Source organism: Neophocaena asiaeorientalis, unplaced genomic scaffold (genome assembly GCF_003031525.2).
Source record: "Neophocaena asiaeorientalis asiaeorientalis breed wild unplaced genomic scaffold, Neophocaena_asiaeorientalis_V1.1 scaffold221, whole genome shotgun sequence".
Lineage (NCBI taxonomy): Eukaryota > Metazoa > Chordata > Mammalia > Artiodactyla > Phocoenidae > Neophocaena > Neophocaena asiaeorientalis.
This window is the reverse complement of record NW_020173766.1, coordinates 1,696,407-1,713,068: the sequence shown is the minus strand read 5'-3', so window position 1 is coordinate 1,713,068 and position 16,662 is coordinate 1,696,407. Positions and strand designations below refer to the sequence as shown.

General features: G+C 42.3%; 1 protein-coding gene across 8 annotated transcripts in view; it reads left to right on the top strand.

Annotated features, from left to right (window-relative positions):
- Positions 1 to 16,662, top strand: part of MAP4 (microtubule associated protein 4) — a 138,831-nt gene that overhangs the window by 83,807 nt on the left and 38,362 nt on the right. For 6 of the 8 annotated variants that reach the window (XM_024751368.1, XM_024751367.1, XM_024751372.1 and 3 more), the window contains 4 exons: positions 4,559 to 4,672; positions 7,435 to 7,560; positions 8,122 to 9,153; positions 9,860 to 9,982. In XM_024751368.1, the coding sequence (XP_024607136.1) occupies positions 4,559 to 4,672; positions 7,435 to 7,560; positions 8,122 to 9,153; positions 9,860 to 9,982 (1,395 nt within the window). The remainder of the gene's footprint in view (positions 1 to 4,558; positions 4,673 to 7,434; positions 7,561 to 8,121; positions 9,154 to 9,859; positions 9,983 to 16,662) is intronic. The other 2 variants (XM_024751366.1, XM_024751369.1) reach the window with 2 other exon arrangements.

Below are 16,662 nucleotides of genomic sequence, written 5' to 3'. Positions count from 1 at the left end.
GCTGCTCCGCGGGACGTGGGATCCTCCTGGACCAGGGCTCCAACCCATGTCCCCTGCATCAGCAGGCAGACTCTCAACCACTGTGCCAGCAGGGAAGCCCAGTTTTAAATTTTGATGATGTCCACTTTATCTAGTTTTTCTTTTGTTGCTCAAGGTTTGGTGTCATATCTAAGACTCCATCGCCAAATCTGAGGTCATGAAGATTTATCCTTATGTTTTCTTCTAAAAATTTTATATAGTTTTAGCTCTTATATTGAGGTCTTTGATCCACTGTGGGTTAATTTTTGTGTATGGTGAAAGGTGTAGGGGTCCAGATTCATTGTTCTTCACGTGGATATCCAGTTGTCCCAGCTCCATTTTTTGAAAAGTCTATTCTTTCCCCATTGAATTGTCTTGGCACCCTTGTTGAAAATTTGTTGACCATAGATATACAGTTTTGTTTCTCAGCTCTTAGTTCTGTTCCATTGTTCTGTATGTCTGTCCTTATGCCAGTACTACACTGTCATGGTTACTGTTGCTTTGTGGTAAGTTTTGCAATTGAGTAGTATGAGTCTACCTACTTTGGTCTTCTCGGCAGGCAGGCTCTCAACCACTGAGCCACCAGGGAAGCCCTGGTCTTCTTTTTGATGATTGTTTTGGCTATTTTGTATCCTTTGCAATTCCATATTAATTTTAGAGTCAGCTTGTGAATTTCTATAAAGAAATCAGCTGGGGTACTTCCCTGTGGCGCAGTGGTTAAGAATCTGTCTGGCAATTCAGGGGACATGGGTTCGATCCCTGGTCTGGGAAGATCCCACATGCCATGGAGCTACTGAGCCTGTGCTCTGGAGCCCGCGAGCCACAACTACTGAGCCCTCGTGCCACAACTACTGAAGCCCACACACCTAAAGCCTGTGCTCTGCAAAAGAGAAGCCACCGCAATGAGAAGCCTGTGCACCGCTGCAAAGAGTAGACCTCGCTCGCCGCAACTAGAGAAAAACCGCAGGCGACAACAAAGACCCAATGCAGCCAAAAATAAATAAATTAATTAAAAGAAAAATCAGCTGGGATTTTTGGTAGGAATTGTGTTAAATCTGTAGATCAATTTGGGGAGTTTTGCCATCTCAACAATATTAAGTCTTCCAATCCTTAAACTTAGAATGTTTTTCCATGTGTTTATATCTTACTTCTTTCAGCAATATTTTGGTAGTTTTCAGAGTGTAAGTTTTATACTCCCTTTTGTAAAATTTATTCCTAATATTTTATTGTTCTTTATTCTTATGAATGGAATTGTTTTCTTTCATTTTCAGATTGTTCTGAATCTGAATTGGTTTTTGTATATTGATCTTGTATCTTCCAACCTTGCTGAACTCATTAGTTTTAATAGTTTTTTAGTTGATTCCGTAGGATTTTCTGCGTATAAGATCATGTCCTCTACAATAAAGTTTTACTTCTTCCTTTCTAATCAGGCTGCCTTTTATTTCTTGTCCTTGCTTAATTGTCCTGACTAGGACCTTCAGTACAATGTTAAATAGAAGTGGCAAGAGCAGACTTCCGTGTTTGTTCCTGGTCTTAGTTAGGGAAAGCATCCAGTCTTTTACCATTAAGCATGGTCTTAGCTGTGCGGTTTTTGTTGATGTCGTTTATCAGATTAAGGAAAATGCCTTCTATTCTTAATTTGTTGAGTGTTTGATTTATCGTGAAAGGGTATTGGGTTTTGCCAAGTGATTTTTCTGCATCTATTGATGATCATGTGGTTTTATTTTTTTAATTCTGTTGTTATGTATGTATTCCATTAATTGATTTTTGGATGTTAAACCAATGTTGCATTCCTGAGATGGATCCCATTTGGTCATGGTATATAATGAGTTTTATATGCTGGCACATATGTAAACATTTGTTGAGGATTTTTGCATCCATGTTCAGAAAAGATACTGGTCAGTAGTTTTCCTTTCTTGAGATGTCTTTGTCTAGTTTTATATTAGTCTCATACAATGAGTTGGGAAGTATCCTCCTCTCTTTAATATTTTTGGAAGTGTTTGTGAAGAATTGATTTTCATTCTTCTTTAAATATTTGGTAGATTTCATCAGGGAAGCCATCTCAGCCAGGGCGTTTCTTTGTGAGTAGTTTTTAATTACTAATTCAGGGCGATGGCTCCAGTGATCCCCACCTCCTAGTATTCACACCCTTGTGTAGTCACCTTCCACATCGTACCATGCTTGGGCTATGTGACCAATAGAATAGATGGCAGAAATAATGGTATGCCATTTCTAAGATTAGATTACAAAAGACACTACAGTTTCTGTCTTGGTCACACTGGGTTTACTCACCCTGGCGATAGCTGCTGCTGTGGAGAGGCACACGTGGGGAGGAACAGAAGCCTCCAGTTAACAGCCATGTGAGTAAGCCATCATCATGTAGGCAGGTTCTCCAGCCCCAGTCAAGTCTCCAAATGATCACAGCCCTGGGCAGTACCTTCACTGCAGCCTTGTGAGAAACTGTAGTGGAGGTGGAGAAGAAATAGATTCTGGGAGACATTTTTTTTTTTTCATTTTATTTATTTATTTTTTGGCTGTGTTGGGTCTTCGTTGCCGCACATGGGCTTTCTCTAGTTGCGGCGAGCGGGGGCTACTCCTCGTTGCGGTGTGCAGGCTTCTCATTGTGGTGGCTTCTCGTTGTGGAGCTCAGGCTTCAGTAGTTGTGGCATGCGGGCTCAGTAGTTGTGGCTCGTGGGCTCTAGAGCCCAGGCTCAGCAGTTGTGGCGCTCGGGCTTAGTTGTTCCGCGGCATGTAGGGTCTTCCTGGACCAAGGCTCGAACCTGTGTCCCCTGCATTGGCAGGCAGATTCTTATCCACTGCGCCACCAGGGAAGCCCCCTGGGGGACATTTTCAAGGTCAAGTCAGCTGGATTTCCTGACGACTTGGATGTGGTGTATGAAAGAGAGAAACCAAGGATGACTCCAGGGTTTTGGACCAAAAAGATAGAATGCCATCAGAGATGGGAAGACTGTAGGAGGAGTGATTTGGGAAACAGGTTACATTTTGGCTTTATTTTATACATTAAGTGTTGGCAGTTTGATACCTAAGTCAGGAAATAAAGGGAGAGGTTGAGATGACTGGAGATACAAATTTGAGTGTCATCATCTTATAGATGGAATTTTAAACTGTGAGACTGGATGAGATCACTAAGAGAGGGAATGTATGTAGGCAGAGAAAGAAAAGGTCTTCCTCTGTCCCGCAACCACTCAGTTCTTTAGTGCTCAGCTTAAATATTTTTCAAGTGAAGACCTTCCTTGACTTGAACTAAAGTATATCCATCTCCTAAATGTTTTCAACTCTGATTTATACATCTTTGGGTTTTTAGAACACACAGGGTCTGCCACATCATATGCACCTAGTAAAATAGTAATGAATAAATGACAGAACTTTGTAGAAATCTTTGATTTTTACATGTGATTTAGCATTCTTCCCCTCCTAATGTGCGAACCATACAACAGTTATTCTCATTGCTGGTTTAAGTGTCCTGTTTTCCTTCAGCGGAAGTGTGAGAGGCAGAGCAAGCAGCAGGTACCCCAAACCAAGTTAAGACTGGGGAGAATGAAGCTTTCTAATCTGTCTAGATTCTAGCTCCTCTGCTGTTCTGAAGCAGCAGCACTTCGGCCTCCTCCAGCCCCAGCAGTTTCTCAGTTTCCTTTCTGCTCGTTCATATTCTGCAGTGCCCTGCTCTCCCCTAAGCCTGAAATCCCTTACTAGAAGAGGGAGGGGCAGCTGCCTCAGAGCCACAGGAATGAACATTCACTTAAAGCCTGGACTTCAGTGCAGCTGCCTCTGACAATGGAAGTGCCTAAAGGGAATTAGCATTCCCTGAGAAACTAGTTAGAAATGCAGATTCTTAGAGCCCAGCAGTGTGTTTTTATAAACTTTCAGGCTAATTCAGATGTCTGTTGCATTTCGAGATGGCCTCCCTGGAGAGCAGAATTCTTGCTTGGCCTAAATGGCTTTGCTCTTTTTTCATGTAAGAAGGTACAGAGTTTACCTGATGTTTTCAGTGCCTTTACTCATGCCAACTCCTGAGTCTAGAGTTCATTCTTTCCAGGTACCAGCAGTTCACCTTGTCTCATTCAGACAGCTTTTGAAATGCAGTTTTCTTCATGCTCTCCACAGGAGGTGAAAATGTCTCTTTTACTTGTTCTGTGTGTGTGTGTGTGTTTTTTAATAACCTAAAATGAATGTCTGCTCTGTAAATACATATTGAAAGTTTAATTATATTTGTACTCTCACCTCCTAATATTATAGACTTGAGCATTAGTTGTAGTTTTAGTTTTATGTATTTGTTGGCTGTCTGATTTAGATAATTAAATCTTAGAGAATATGAGATTATGTATTTTTAACTTGTCACAAATGAATTAATGAATATTTGATTCCCTACCACATTCAGTCACATATTATCTCAACATATTTAACTCACTGTTGATGACACACATGTAGCTAATCAGTATTCATCAGAGGATAATAAGGAATGATAATCTTTCTAGTTGTGTTCAATGGGAATGAGTTTTAAACTCCTTCTTTATTCCAGATCCCTTTAAGATGCACCATGATGACAGCCTGGAAGATTTGCTCTTTCTCCCCAGTGGAACAACCAGTGCTTCAGCATCTGCAGAACAAAATGATCCCCTGAAAGACAGTTATGGTATGACTTCTCCAGCTGGATTTATTTCTTAACTCCATCAATTAATTTGGCTTTTCACCCATCACCTTTGAAGTGAATCACTAGGCAAAGTCATGTTTAGGGGCTCTGGCTCTGACACTGCTCCTTCTAGATTAGTCACAGAGAATTCACAGTTGGGCTGCTCAGGTTCAGCTCACCTCCTCTCATGGGATCTTGAATCCTGTATCCTAGGGCCAGGTTCTGTCTCCACATTTTTATTAGTTCATGGCCTTCCGCAAGTTATGTCCTCCCTAAACTTTGGTTTCTTTATAAAATGGCGCCACCACTTGTTCTTACCTTAAAGATGTGGTGTTGATGAAATAAAATTTATGTAGAAGTACTTCGCATAGTTTCTGGTACATGGTAAACTAAATGTTAAACAGATCTTAGTTATCAATTAGTAGTTTCCTCATTCCTGCTTTTGTATAACTTAACATGAATGTGGCCAAGGTACTGTAGGGCAGGCAAAACTTTACTTCTACCCATCTTTGGTGTTCAGTTGAGACTCTATAGACAGGTTAATAAGAAAAAAACAAATAGTTTATTAACGCATGCAACATACATCACATGGGAGGAAAGTAACTCAAAGGTGTAGCTTAGAAATTCAGTTTGGGACTTCCCTGGTGGCACAGTGGTTGAGAATCCACCTGCCAATGCAGGGGACATGGGTTCAAGCCCTGGTCTGGGAAGACCCCACATGCTGCAGAGCAGCTAAGCCCTTGCACCACAATCACTTACCCTGCGCTCTAGAGCCTGTGAGCCACAACTACTGAGCCCATGTGCCTAGAGCTCATGCTTCACAAGGAAAAGCCGGCGCACCTCAACAAAGAGTAGCCCCTGCTCACTGCAACTAGAGAAAGTCCGCGTGCAGCAACGAAGACCCAACACAGTCAAAAATATATAAACAAAAAAACAAAATAAATAAATTTATTTTAAAAAAGAAAGAAATTCAGTTTGTGTAGCATCCTCAACAAAGAATATTAAATTTGTAGAGAAATGACAGGATAAAGGAAAGGAGTTTTACACTTCCAAGAGTCATACTTCGGGAAGGTAAGTATATGAGAGGGAACTAATGGAGTCAGGTTTGTTTGCATATTCCTTTGGTGCCCCCTCTGGCCTGATAAGTGTCTCTTGCCAGTGAAAGGAAAATTTATATCCTGCCTTTAGGCAGAAAGGGAGGAGCTTTTTCTCAATTTGTTGTTTGCTTAATTGCTTCAGCTCAAAATTTTTATGTCAAAGGGGCATATTTTGGGGTAACATGTTCTGGTTTCCTTCAGTACCCATCATCAGTAAGTCCCACTTCAAATAATGCTTATAATTTTGTATTTGTAAAGATTCTGGCTAGTAGCTGTATGTTTCACTTATGCTTTTCTTTGGCCTGATGATCTCTTGCAAGAAGGATGTTAAATGAGTTGACTTTGATGCAATCCATCTAGTCTCCTGATTTGATTTTGGCTTTGACTCCTGTTTTTTCAGCTCACTACCTAGGCAGTCACTTAGTTGCATTGACTTCTTTCTTTACAGCATCTTCCTTCTCTTCCTTTGTGCTCCCTCTGCTTTACCCCATGCAAGCCCCTATCACTTCATACCTAGACCACCTCAGTAGTCGCCTATCAGACTTCCTGCTCTCCTTTAAAATTAATTCTGAATATACCTGATCATCTGACTCCCTGTTCTGTATTCATTGTCTCATTTTTATGATTAAGACCTTAAGACAGCTCCCCCCCACACACTTTTTTTTCTCTAAATTCTCTGGTTTTCTGAATTTTTTCTTCTACTGTTTGTTCTAATCCCATTTTCCCTCTCTGGTATACAAGATCTGTTTGAAGCAGACTAATCTCATAGTCCCGGAAACATTCTTGTCCTGTCGGCATCCTCGTTCTTTTCTTTGCTCAGAGAGCTCTCCATCCTTGAAATTGACTACTCTCCCCTCTCTTCCTGCTCTTGCTCCTCCTCTGAAGCCTTCTGTGACTGTGCTGATCTCATGGTTCTTTTGAAATTCTTATAGCATTTAGTCCATACTACACAGTTTACCTTATTTGATATATGTCTATCTTGCCTCTCTAGCTAAATTGTAATAATCTTGATGGCAAGGACCAGGCGATACTAAATCCCATGTGATATTAGGTCTGGCAGAGGACAGCATAATAATAATGCTTTTACATCTGTCTAGTTCTTAATAATTTACAAAGCATTTTCACAAAAGTGTCTTCTAATGTTGGAAAGGGTTGTATGTTAATCTCACTGTACAGATGAGGAAATTGATTCACTGTCCCTTACTGTCTGTTGCGTTCTGTTGGTTGTGATGTAGGAGCAAGAGCTCGTCCTTTGCTATTTTTTATTTATTTATTTTTTTAATATCTTTATTGGAGTATAATTGCTTTACAGTGGTGTGTTAGTTTCTGCTTTATAACAAAGTGAATCAGCTATACAAATACATATATCCCCATATCTCCTCCCTCTTGCGTCTCCCTCCCACCCTCCCTATTCTTTGGTGTTTTTGAATCTTTGTAAAACATTGTAGAAGGTGGCCAGTCAGTGTCAATCAGCAGGGCAACAGCCTAACAATTAGCCAAAACCTGAAGAATGTCAGCGGTTTTTACTTTAAAACTTTCTTGCTTTGTTTCTCGTTGGTCCTTTTGGCCTATGCCTTTATGGCTATATAAAGCTGGTTTTAAATATCAAATGTCTTTTTTCCCCAGTGTTGACTGAGTCTGAAAAATGTATTTGTGTTTCAATATTAGGTGTGTTTCCCTGTAACACGTTTGCTCCTGCAGCTGTTGTTCCTCAGGGGTGGCCTGTGGAAGCTCCAAAACCTCCACATTCAGAATCCTTCATTTCCCCTGAGGCCATTACACAGCCTACAGCAGGTACATTATTAGGATCCCTGTTTATCACTTAATAGTTACAGTATCAATAATCAATATAAAGCATCAGTCATTTTTGAGCCTTGTGCAGCAGTATAGTTAGGTAAAATTTTCACAACTGTCACAGATGTTTTTAAACTTAAATTACTGATTTCAAAGCTGGAGGAATTAAGTTGTAGTTGAAATACAACACTTAGGGCCAATGGGCAAAGACAATCCCTCTGTAATTCAGGGCAGATTTAGAACTCTGGGGGGTTTTCTTGATGTCCCACAGCTTCCCTTTCTGACACTAATTGTGTACCTGTGGTGATTTTTTGGACCTGTGTTTTTTTCTCTCCTTTGCCTTTCCTCCTCCACTCTTTGTTCTGCCAGTATTCTATTCTTCTAAGTATTAGGACTGTTGAAGAGTAGGCACAAATGCATTAAGTGGACAGCTTTTTAGTTATGTTTAGGATGTTATGGTCACAAAAGCCAGATACTCTTGTGCCCTAAGAAAGTAAGTTTTGAATGAAGAGCTATGAGCAGACAATGATGGATCCTAAATGTCCAATTTATTTCCCTTAGAGCCTGCTAAGGAGGTAGAAATGGCATCCGCAGAAGAGAGAGCACCAACAAAAGCAATGGAAATGGTGATGGGACTGAAGGCTGCTAACATGGCACCATCTCGAGAATCAGAGATGGTCCTGGCCAAGGATGTGGCACCAGCCACAGAAACAGAGGTGGCATTGGATAAAGACACGGAACCACCTACCGAACCAGATGTGGCCCTGGCCAAGGACATGAAATCATCCATCGAACCAGATATGGTCTTAGTCAAGGACGTGGTTCTACCCCTAGAAACAGAGGCAACCCCAGTTAAGGACAATGTATTGCCCACAGAAACAGATGTGTCTTTGGCCAAGGACATGGTACTGCCCACAGAAACAGAGGTAACCCCAGCCAAGGACATACTACTATTCAAAGAAACAGAGAGGACACCACCTGTAAAAATGGATTTGGCCCCAGCTGAGGGCATGGTACCACCTACAGACCGAGAGGTGGCCCCATCCAAGGATGTAGCATCACTTTCAGAAATAGAGGTGCCACTGGATGAGGACGCTGTGTCATCCACAGAAATATCCTCAGCCAAGGAGGTAGCCCTGTCCTCAGAAACAGAGGTGGCCCTTACTGGGGATATGGTACTACCCCCAGAAACAGAGGTGGCCCTAGTCAAGGACATGGCTGCACCTCCAGAAACAGAAGTCACCCCAGTCAAGGACATGGCTCCACCCCCAGAAGTAGAGATGGCCCTGAGCAAGGACGTGGCTCCACCTCAAGAAACAGAGGTGGCCCTGGGCAAGGACGTGGTTTCATCTCCAGAAACAGAGATGGTCCTGGGCAAGAATGTGGCTCTACCCCTGCAAACGGAGGTGACCCTGGCCAACAGTGTGGCTCCAGCCAAGGATGTTGCAGCATCCTCAGAAGCAGAGGTGGCACCAGTTCCTGTTAAGGACATGGAAACTGCACGGACACAGGAAGAAACAACTGAGGATTCCCAGTTAGAATCTCTCCAGGATGAAGGACAGTCAGCTGTACCTCCTCTCATGATATCAGCAGGTATGGGCTTACGCTTACTTGCAGTATTTGTCTACAAGGGTGTAGTCTCCAGAAGGGTAAGGGACAAACGTCATGCCAGGTAAAATAAAGACAGTCACACTGTACTTCGCAAGTCTAAACACATTCCTGCTCCCCTAAACAGTTCTTTCTCACCTTTGCCCTCCTTCAACTGCCAACACCTTCTCCATCCTTGTTCTCTGCTCATCTTCCTGTTTTTCTTATAGATGATTGAAGCAATAAAAAAGAACATTCACAAACTTTCACTCGCTCGTCTACCTAACTACTTGTATCTTTATCCATAGACTCTGCCTTCCCTGCTGTTGCCATCAGCAAACAGTCCCTGCTCCTAGTCACGAGGGGCAGCATCTTTGTCTTGCACTAGATCCCGTCTTCTCTTGTCTACTTATACACATTGCCCTGGCCATTCTCTTTTCCTGCCTCTCACCATGTTTTTCCCCCTTTACATTGGATCATTCCCACCACCATAAAAACATTTGTTATTTTTCCCTTCTTTTTTAAAAAAAAACCCAACCCTCCCAACTCCCCCTTCCCTCCCCCTTCCAACTGCCACTCCATTTCTCTCCTGCCCTCATAGGAGCGTCCCTCATTCCTCAAAAACTGTGTCCATTTCCAATTTCTGGAAGGTGGAGAAGTAGCTGAAATGGTGCTTCTCTGAAACCTGTGTGGTTTTTACTTTTACCTTTAGAAGCAGTCACAGCCATGGGCCAAAAGCACAACTTGCCAACAGATGAGGATTCTGTGTCAGAGGAACTAGAGCAAAAGAAACCGTTCAGTAGTCAACCTTCTGAACTTCCTTCAGAGACCTCAGGTATGTCAGGAAAACAAAATGGCCTGTTTGAAAACGCTTAAACTGGGAAAGATGGGGAGATGGTGGAAGACATTGTTCCTGGTTATAAGGTGGTGATCAGCAGGACCGTTTATGAAGTCAGCTCTCTTTCTTAAACAGATTTCAGTGAGCTTTACACATTTTTGATGGTAAGCCAGAAGCACGTGCACGTGATTATCAACTTAGTGATTCTCTGCCTCCTTTTCTGTGATTGTGGTGAGATCGTGAACTTCAGGGCAGGGACCAAGATTTGCTACACTTGGAATCTTTACTGCTTTGAACACTGTCTGGCACCAAGTGGGAGCTAAATAAATGTATGATTTTTAAAATGTTGTTTTAGTGACTCAACATATCATTAAAGATTTCTCAAGTCCTTATTGTGTATACACCATGCTAAGGCACACAGATACTTAGGCCTGGGTCCTGGTCCTTTCCTAGCCTGGATGGTGAGAGAAGTTCCCAGGCGTGAACTCTGAAACCAAAGATTTATATAATAATTGAATTAAATAGTATTAGAGATGGCACCAAATAGCTGCTGATTAACTGCCAAGTTAAATGTTATAAATGCTGTGGGTTGCTAAAGCCTAGCAATTTTTCAGGAAAAACAATAATTGGCCTGAGGTATTAAGTAAAGGGTAGGATTTGGAGGACATTGGAGGGATAAAGATAAGGACAAAAGTCACTATTTGAATACTTTAATATTCTGTGAGGTCATTTATTGCATCAAACTTACCAAGAGTTGTCCTAGACCTGCTCTCACCGGGTCTCTTTCCAGGATCTTGGATCCATACTGCATTCATTGACTTAGAGGCAGGAGGTTGGACTAATTGACTTCCTGAAACTTTTCCAAGGGTGCTCATCCTAATTGTTTTAATTCATTATCCTATACTTGGCATTATGTATATATCTCTGTCTTTTGGGAAATACCTTTAGCAATAGAACATTGAAATCTAGCACATTTGTGTTTTAAAGTAGGAGGCTCTGGTTCTGAAATAATGTGACTTTTTCTCTGGACAAAATACTAATTCAGTATCTTTTCTTTTTCTCTTTCTTTTTTTTTTTTAAAGTAGTATAATTCTGTCCTTCTGGTCTGTTTAACAAGTAATCGGTATAATACTGATAAGTAATTAGTATAATATTGGTGACAGACTCTTAGAATTGTAAAATCATACATATTTCATTCAATCAGTTAATCAATGTCACCAAAAAGAGGAGCTTACCATCTTGTTACTATCCTGGGAATTATGTACCTATTAAAAATAATAACATATAAATAAGTATCAGAGGAGATTTATAGGCAGTAAGTGCTTATTATACAGATTAGAAGATCACTGTTTGAATTTCTTTTATCAAGTTTTGAATATTTTGTAAATACATTTTGTAAAAAAAAGTCTTTACCCAAGATGATGATCTTTGATTTTTGTTAAATATTTACTAATCCCAGTTAAGAGTGAGAAATGTTTTGGAAAAAAACTGTTTTCCTAAATGAATCAGTATGTGGGTTGGTGAAAATAGACTACTTAAATGAGTCACTAAATGGACACTTTCTTAAAGAAACAATAACAAGGGGTTTTCTGTTTGGAATTTTGGCCAACTTCATGTATTGCAGGTACCCTTCCCACACAAGCCAAAAAAGCGTGCAGACCCAGTGATCGCAGGTCCGCCCGGCCCGCCCGGCCCAGGCTTGCCAGGGTCCCTCCTGAGCTGCTGGGAGGCTCTTCTCCACGGAAGACTCTTGATCCTGGGCTGGGCCCCTGCCCTTTGTCTGAGTTGGGTTGGGTTTCTGGTTCGTCTTCCTGTGGTGAGCCTGGGAACCAGAGGAAAACTATTCATGGTGACTTCCTTGAACCCCAGAGGGATCTTGGCAGGGAGTCCTGGGATATAGAAAGAACACCAATGATGATGAAGAAAAAAAAGAAGAAACCAAAGCAAAAGAGATACTCTCAGCCCCGGGCTGGGGGACCTTGGGATGATGACAATGCAGATGAGCCTAAAGGTCATCCCTCTGCCACTGACCCACAAAAGTCAGGTGTTCCCCCCAGCCTGCCTACCACTGTGGGCACAGAACATGGACTGGTATCCAGAGAAAACTTGAAAAAGGGATGTGAAATTGATTCCAGAGCAGCCAAACTGGTAGCTGAGAACTTTGTCTCCGAGGGTCTCAGCATTCCTTTGTGTCCTTTGGAAGAACCCCCGAAAACTGCAGTAAATTCTCAGCCCAAACTGAGAGTAGAGGCAGAGGTGAGAGGTAACAAGTCAGCACCACAGAGCCAAGACAAGAAATTGCTGCAGCAAGATGAGTGCAAACCACAGCCTGCACCCTACCTCGAGACTCCTGTGGATAAAAGCCAGACAGTAGGCTCCCTCAATCTGAAAGGACCCCTGACAGAAGTTTTTTCACACAAAGTCGAAATTCCTTTGGAGATCAGACCCAAAGAGGGTTGCTCTCCTGTCTTGGACCAAGAGGCTGAGGGTAGAGTTTCAAAACCCAAAGCAGCAAAAGAACTGCCTAATTCCATACCCACTTTGACAGCAGGTAATCCATTAGTAAGTAGTCTAAAAGAAGGGAGTGATGAAAGTAAAATGACTAAACTGCAGAATGACAAACAGAAAGAGTTTTCTGAGGGAACTGAAGAGGTTAAAGAACTAAAAAAGGAAAGTATTCCCAAGGAAAGACAGGAGAACAGCATCTTTGCTTCTGAGCAGCCACAGGACACGGTGTTAGCTCAGGTTCCTGGACTAGGGAATGAACCATTTAAGAGAATGGCAGGTGATGGCAAAAGCAGGAAGGGAAAGGGAAGTTCTGGGAAGATGAGAGCAAGTTCTGGGAAGGTGAGAGCAAGGTCTGAGCTGCTGTGGCTTGCGGACAGCCAGAAGGACAGCAGAGCTGTTCTTGTGCCAAGTGAGCCAGCGCCTAAAATGGAAAGAATGGATAAAAGCGAGGAGCTGGGGCTGGGTTCTTCAGAGCAACCAGGGACTGTGGCTGAGCTCACTGAGGCAGTGGTGATGCGGGACCCTAAGGAGATGACTGCCCTGAGGGTGGCAGGCACCTTGCAGGCGTTGATTCCTTTGGGAAATGGGTCAGGCATGATTCAGACTTCCGGTGCTAGAACAGAAAGAGGAGCTGTAGCCATAGGCATGCGTGTCGGCAACCAGAGCGAGGAGGAAAAATGTCCTTGGATGGATCATGAGGCAGCTCCCTGGATTTCTGAAAAGCCTACAAAAAGAGGCAGTGAAGACAAAAACAAAAAGTTTAAAAATAGTTATTCCACACAGCCTGCTAGAATGGAGAGGAAGGAAGAAATCCTCAGCCCACCTTTTGTAGGGAAGCGTGGGGATATTGGTAGTACTCCCCATCAAAACAGAGAATTAGAACTTACTTTCCCCATAAATCATGACCCTTTGTTCTCACGTATATCAGATACACCCACAGTGGAAGGAGTTGACCAAAAGGGTAGAAATGTTGAGGTTAATTCTTCTAAGCTTGGGGCTCTTGGCAGGAACAAAACAAGCACAGGCAAGGATTTTGCTGTTACTGAACCAGCTACCAAGGTGACAGATGTGAGCTGCCAAGACCAAATCCAGGGGGCAGGATTTGTTCCTTCAGTACCGTCTGAGGAGAATAAGACAGATGTGGCCAAGAGACATACTGCAGTTGCTGACAAACCAAATAAAAGGAGTAATGATGGAAAAAGCAAAAAGGTTAAAAATAGTTTCCCTGAGAAGCACATTCTGGAGAATAAGATAGATGCAACAAAAATACATGTTCCCATGGAAACCATAGGGGACCACAGAATTGAAGGAATGGGCTATGTGGATGAAAATAGAAATATTACATTTACCTACCCTAGAACACCACCAGGGTTGATGAATAAGACAGTCCCCCTAGAGGCTCAGGAATCAGCAGCCTGTGAAAAACTGCCCCCTTCTACTTTTCAAGTAGTAAAGGAAAGTGATTCATTTCCAGACACCTTGGCAGAAAGCGGGCAAGAGACAGCTCCAGCCCAGATTTCCAAATTATTAGAGGTAGATAATTGCAGCAAAGTTGGAGTCCCAGATGAAGAAAGACCCAAGGCTCCCTGTGCTGTTATGCCCTCTACGAGCACAGGAGGAGTTGCCCTAACTCTGACAGCAGCCATAGAAACAGTTAATAACCATGGAGTTAGCTGTCTTCAGAATAAAGGTGAGCTTGCTGGTCCCATGAAAAACGAAGCAGGGATAGACGGAGGGCATGTGATAGGAGAATCTGACTCAGTGCCCAGTGGTGCATCAAAGCACTCAGTAGAGAAAACCACAGAGCCAGCAGGGGGCCACCTTCTTTCTGGCGTGCTCATAGAAGAACAAAGCCTGACAGGTGGGGTCAGAGTCCTAGAAGCATGTGCAGATAGCAGTAATTTTCCAACATGTCCAGTAAACAAACAGAAAGAGTCTGAGGAAGGTTCTGCTCCAGTTCCAATTCTTGACCTAATGGGAGACAAAGCACAAAAGCCCAGTTTCTGTGAGGACCAACGTGCTGAAAATAGAGATTCCCAGGGCCCAGATAGTTTGAATAAGGAGGTAGATACGACTCTTTTGCCACCAGAAAGTGAAAAGGATAAATTGGAAGAAATCAGTCTGGATTCTGAAAGCAGAGAAATGGCATGTGTTTCCTTGGCACCACCAGAACTCCAGTCAGGTGTCTTAGATGGCAAAGTTGAAGTGACTCCTTCAAGTGTGGTAGATGAGTTAGTAGTGACTGCTTCCAAGGCTCTTCAACTCCCAGAACTCAAAGACAAGATCTTGGAGGCACCTGAGAAAATGACAGAAAAATCTGAACCGAAGGCACTGGGACAAGGGAAGAAGGAAGATAAAAGCAGAGCCGCAGAACCCATGAAAGGCTACATGAGACCCACCAAGTCCCGAGGACTCACTCCACTTTTACCAAAATCTACAGTCCAGGAACGAGAGCGATCCAAGCAACTCAAGTTCAGTGGTATGAACCTGCCGTGGGGAAATGTGTGTGCTTGTGGCTTTTGGTCAGCATCAGAAAGGCAAAGAGCTTGTGCTTTGGTTCCATCCAGACTCTAATCATTCTTGTTAACCATTGGTTTGTTGGCATGTAGACCTGTAACTGCTAATTATGTGTTTTCTGCAGCGAAGGCATGCCTTGTGTCCAGCTTGGGAGGCTGGTGACTTGGTTGCATGCCTTTTTACCCAGCACTGAACCTTGACTTTCAGGGGAAGTTGAATTTCAAACAATAAATTGTTTAGCAGAAAGCCTATCACCATCCACGATATTATTAAATTAAAAAAAAAAAGTGTGCCTCCTATGTGTAAAGTTTACAGCCAAATTTTAATCATATCATTATTTTGTATAAGGTTTCACAAGAGGAAAGAAAACATTTCATGTCCAGCTGTGTGTGTGGGATTTTTTTTTTTCCAGTATACATATGTAACTTGTGCTGGTGGGACTAAATATCCAAATTGCTTTTGGATTGAATGAAAATGAACCCCTTATGGTAGCCTCCACCCAGATTGGTAAGCACAGACTTTATTTGTGTTTCTAGAAGTGGGAAATGATCTCTCAGTGATGCAGCTCTATCTTTTAGCAGTTTGTTGCTTACAGCCATTGGCCCACAGTTTCACAGGGGTTAGAGTTTGGACATAGCCTATGTCCATCTTGCCCATATAGGATTCCTCATAATTTTGCCCTTTTTGCCTCTAATCAGTGAAGTAATTGAGAGGAGACTGAGAAGATGATGATTCCTTTAAGATTTAGAAATGTTAAGGGTTTTTTTTCCCCTGAAAAGTATACATCTAATCATGGCCTTTGAGGTTGTTCACAGCCTACAAATGATGCTATTACTTAATCACTGTTTCCCAGCTTGCATGATGCAGCTACTAACTCCAGAAATGAAAAAACACTGGTTGGCCTTGGTGTAGCCAGTTAGGCTTTTGGAGAGGCTTCATCATGAGATGGTGTTCTGCATGGTATGGACTTGTTTTGGGTAAAGCTTGTGCTATGCATGAATTATGTACCCGGTAAGGAACGTGTGTCGTGTGAGTAGAGAATGCTAGAAGCTATTATTTGCATAAGACATTCTGATCTTCTCCGTTTTTATCTTCCATTAGCTACCCTGTTGCCAAGGCAGAAAATGATGTTGTATGTAAAGTGCTTTCCAGCTTTCATTAAGATTCCCAGCCCTCTCTCCAGTTCATTAGTTTCAGGTTCTAGACCAGTTCTTTGGTTTCAGTGGTAATTAAAGGATAACATGTAAGTTTTCTGAAACTTAGGCATCTCTTTTAGCTCAGTATTACTGAAAAATGTAGGAAGAGGATTTATTCTGATTCTTGAGGAGGCAAGCCAGGTGCTGTAGAACTTTTGGGCTCCTACCTTGACCAGGCCACCCTCAGCAACATGTGTTAGGAGTAGCCTTGTAGAGTGGCTGAGGAGGGAGTGATGTATGTTGGACAAAATATCTTCTCTAAATTCTATCACACCCCTTCCCTAAGAACAATCTATACTTTTTTTATTTTGGTAGGTAAAATTATAATTTTCAAAAATTAACTTTTGAATAGGTTAATACATTCACATGGTAGAACGGGATATGCAGTAAAATGTAAGTCTGCCTCCCTCTGTTAACCCCCATCCACGTTTCCCTCTCCAGCAACCAGTATTAACA